This window comes from Humulus lupulus, chromosome 6 (genome assembly GCF_963169125.1).
Source record: "Humulus lupulus chromosome 6, drHumLupu1.1, whole genome shotgun sequence".
NCBI lineage: Eukaryota > Viridiplantae > Streptophyta > Magnoliopsida > Rosales > Cannabaceae > Humulus > Humulus lupulus.
The window spans coordinates 107,216,201-107,220,928 of NC_084798.1; the positions used below are offsets into that span (position 1 = coordinate 107,216,201).

Below are 4,728 nucleotides of genomic sequence, written 5' to 3' on the forward strand. Positions count from 1 at the left end.
GATTTTTGTCTACGTTGGGCCATCACGTGCCACTTGCCTTATTGTATGCTTTTGTGTGGTGTAGACGTTCTATGGTATGACTTGCTTTGTGCTTGCTCATAGTTCGTTATTGTCTGTTGCATGCCTGAGATGTGTTTGTGGCTAACCACTAAGTTTTTTTGCATGCAGACGTGAGTTGTAGGCAAGTGCCACACATTCCGTCTACTTTGAGTTCACAAATAGTCAGCTCGTGACACCCGACATGGGCGCGGGTACGCAGGTCTCACTGGGCCTGGGGTCAAGGGCTACGCATAGCTGCAGGGGTAGCTGATCAGTCCTCGAGGTTTGTGCTTGGAGCTCGGGCCATTACAGAATTTTTTTTTCTTCAAAATTTAAAAAAAATAATTACAAAAATTCCTATGCCCCAAAATGGCTTACAATTTTTGTATATCTAGAAAAAATTATGAATTATTACTAACCCAAAAAAACACCATGAAAACCAACCCTTAAGAACATAAACAATTCATACATAAACATTCATCCAACCATATATTACAGATAATATAAAACATGGATATGATACCCACACAGTAATTGTGGTGCCAATTGTTAGCAACAGTTCCTAGTGCGTAGTGAAAATTGCGGTAATGGTAGTATTGTATACAACAAAAAAAATTTATATAAACAAGTTTATATGAGGATCCTTTAATATGCAATATGTTAATCAATATATATATAATATGTATATAAAAATAATAATACAAAATGATTTACCTCTTGTAGCCTATCAAGAATCCTTGAATCTTTTCGTATATAGTTTTATCTTCCTATCCTCGGTAGAGTACTCACACCTAGATCTTCCAAGATGTTCTCTACACCTCAAGATGTGGGTGAGCACATTGAGAACAATGATCAATTTTGTGAATCAAAAGTATTCTAGACTCATGAGACTCTTGATTATAGGCTAGAGAGAAAGAGTTTTTGTTTTTTTTTTTTTTTTTGAACAAAAGAAAGATTTTATTCAAAAACCAACCAAAGTTACAAAACAGAGAAACACCTGCTACAACCCAGCAGGCTGAAACTCAATCGGACAAAAAACAGAACAACAAAACAACACTACCAGCTCTCAACAACCATACGAAAGTACATATCCTTTTTCCTATGAGAAAGAGTACCCAAGCTCAACACTCTATGCTTAACCGAATCCTTGATATCCATACTTAATCTACTGGCCATTTTACAAGCAGAATCGAAAATACAACCATTCCTATTGCACCAGATAAAATACCAGGAAGCCGAAATCACAGCATTACAAATCTGGTTCTTCACATTATGCTTAGAGAACAAGCTCCATTAATTAAGGTCCTCATACGAATCTGGCCAGTGGAAATACCCCAACCACTTACCAATCTCCTCAAAAACTTTCCTGGAGAAGATGCACTCCATGAACAGATGGCTATGGGTTTCTAAATCAGACTCACAAACAGGGCAGAGAGCAGATGTTAAAGTCAAGAATCGGCTCAGGTGATCTCTTGTAAGAAGTTGCCTGTTGAATATCTGCCAGTAAAAGAATCTATGTTTGGGCACAATAAGCTTGTTCCACACAGTATCAGCATAACCCACAGAGGTAGCAGAAATAAGAGAGGAATAAACATGTTTGATACTAACTTTACCTCCCTTAACAGCTTGCTGCAAGCATCCCTCATCAATGACTTGTCTAAGCCTCAACAACTTCTTAACATACCAGCACATATCCGGACTAATAGGAACTTTCCAAATGTCAAAATCCTTCAGATAAATGGAACTAATCCATTTAACCCAAAGGCAGTCTTGTTTTGAAGATATCGCCCAAATGAAGTTAGCCATCAACGCCATGTTCCATTTCTTACCTTCACGGAAGCCAACACCACCCAGTTTTTTAGGGAGACAAACCTTTTCCCAAGAAGGGAGATGCAACTTGCTTCTATTCCCAATAGAACCCCACAAAAAATCCCGACAACTTTTATCAATGGCAGCAGTGATTTTGGACGGAAGAATAAATATACTCATCCAAAAATTCCTAATGCCAAGCAGGACTGAGTGAATAAGTTGAGCCCGACCAGCAAAAGACAAATTTCTACTCGCCCAACAATTAAGCTTCTTATTCAACTTATCCAGAATCACCCCACAATCTGAAGCTTTCCACTTAGTAGGTCGAAGGTGAACCCCCAAGTAACTCAGCGGAAAGGATCCTTCTTCCATTTGCAACATCTCAAGAATCTGCGCTTTGATGGGATCTTTAACCCCTCCAAAATAGATATGGGATTTAGATTTATTCGCAGAAAGCCCAGTAGAATCACAAAACACAGTGAAAGCCTCATGAATCTTCCTCACTGAACTGACATTCCCTTTACAGAACATGATCAAATCGTCTGCGAAACAAAGGTTAGTTAACCTAATATGCTTGCACAAAGGATGAAAACCAAAGCCTTTTTTATCAGAGTAATACGCTAAAAGGCGAGTAAGGTACTCCATAACTATCACAAACAAAAGAGGAGACATAGGGTCCCCTTGCCGAAGGCCTTTTTCCCCTTTGAAAGAGCCCTGAATTCTCCCATTCATTAACAGATTATAGTTGGTACCCTTTAAGCAAGCTAGAATCCAGCCAATAAATCTAGAAGGGAAGTAAAGTTGCTTAAGCAAATCTCCCACAAAAAGCCAATCAACATTGTCATACACCTTACTCAGATCAATCTTCATTAAGCACCTGGCTGAAATATTCTTTCTAGTGTATCCCTTAAGGAGATCCTGGAAAATCATTATATTATGAGCAAGAACTCTATTTTTTATAAACGCCCTTGATTACTATGAACCAAGAAGGGGAGCACTTCTGAGAGTCTGGAACAAATCATCTTCAATATACATTTGTAAAGTGTATTACAACACGCTATAGGACGAAAGTCACTAGCGGAGTTCGGAGCTGCTATCTTGGGAATAAGAGTGATCACAGTTTCATTCAGCTCCTTCGGCAAGTACCCACCCTGAAAAAATTCCAACACAGCAGTGGAAATTTCATCTCCAATATCTGACCATAACCCCTTAAAGAAACCCGAGCCAAATCCATCCAAACCAGGACTTTTACAGGAGTGAATGCTAAAAAGAGCCTTCCTCACATCTCTTTTGGTAAAAGGTCTCACTAAACTGACTTGCAGGTCTACAGACAACCGATTACCCTGGCTAATACAGTTACTGTCAATCTCCTTAGAAGTCCAACTTCTCTTCCCCATAAAATTCTTAAAGTGGGAAAGAAAGTGCTCAACCACTTTAGGATAATCTTCTTCTATGATGCCTCCAATAGAGAAGGAAGTAATTCTATTATCAACCTTCCTCTTCCTCATAAACGCATGAAAGAATTTCGAATTTTCATCATTAAACTTGAGCCAATTAATCTTACTCTGCTGTTTAAGATAACTAGCATAACAGATCTGCAATACTAAAACTTTGTGTTGAGCTTGAGAAGCTAAATGGTGCAGAGACAGATCAGTCGGGTTAGCTGCCAAAGCCTCCTGAGCTCTACTAAAGTCCTCCTTAGCCTCCCTGTACTTCAAGACAACATCACCAACCTCCTCCTTGTTGAACCTTTTCAGCATATGCTTTACTCGAAAAAAAAAATGATAGTTTTTCTTCTCTGTAAAAAATTTGTTGTTTCTATTTTCTATCATATAGAATATATAGACACTATTACCATAATAAAAAAATAATCATCTTTTATAATAATAATAATAATAATAATAAAAGACAAAGTCTAGCATTTCATTTTAAAACCCCTTTTAAAATGTTTTACAAATTAATTAAAAAATAAATAAAAAGCAATAACTAATTACATCAGAAATGTCACATGTATAAAGCAGTCCAAGCCCTATGCATGTGGGATTTGAATTTTCATGTATTTTATTTTATTTTATTAATTAATAATTAAAAATCCAAATAAGGTATCATCTTTTTAAGGAAAAGATTACAACTTAAATTTCAAAATTCAAAATTTGAATTTCCATTATCATCTTATTATTAATTAAATAAATATAATAATCAAAACCAATTTTGACTATCCATATTTATTTATTCACACTTAAATAAAATAATTGATTAAAATCAATTTATTCTATTTCTACACAATTTCAAAAATTGCACAAATGCAATAATAAATTGTTCACCTTCAAATATCACATAATTGCACATTTATCCCGAATAATAAATATTCTCTCAAATAGCACATTCACAGTTTAACCCTTGATTAGTGTTGATAGAGCCGCCTCGAGAACCTATGGACCAATAATTCTAAGCTCCAACAAATAAAGGATTATTAACCAAAACTCTTTGATTCAATAATCATATTTATTAATCTCATGATTATTCCACTATAAATATGAGACTGAACTTTTGAGAATTATAGACATATATTTACTAAGTACTTTATTGTGACCATAAAATGTCCATTAATATAATCATTACATACAAATTAATCCTCTATTGATGATTCATAATTAACTGGGAATAAAATAATCATATTACCCTTTTTATTATATCTTGATTCCTAGTGTACCATCGACTTTGCTTGCGAATGTTAATTCATAATCTGATTATGAATTTGATGTTAATAACCTTTTCAGACCCAAAAGCCAACCTAATAGGGAATCATCATTAAATCTATAAGAAGGTATAGATTCTATGTCTGTTAAGCTATGTGCCCTGCCATATATATCATTGAGT

At 35.4% G+C, this 4,728-nt stretch overlaps 1 protein-coding gene across 1 annotated transcript; it reads right to left on the reverse strand.

The window, feature by feature from the left end:
* Positions 1-1,095: 1,095 nt before the first annotated feature.
* On the reverse strand, positions 1,096-3,608 carry LOC133785378 (uncharacterized). The gene is made up of 3 exons (XM_062224622.1): positions 2,967-3,608; positions 1,352-2,766; positions 1,096-1,246 (listed from the first exon to the last, which is right to left on the reverse strand). Exons 1-3 carry the CDS (start codon positions 3,606-3,608, stop codon positions 1,096-1,098), a joined length of 2,208 nt encoding a protein of 735 aa, XP_062080606.1.
* Between the last annotated feature and the right edge of the window lie 1,120 nt (positions 3,609-4,728).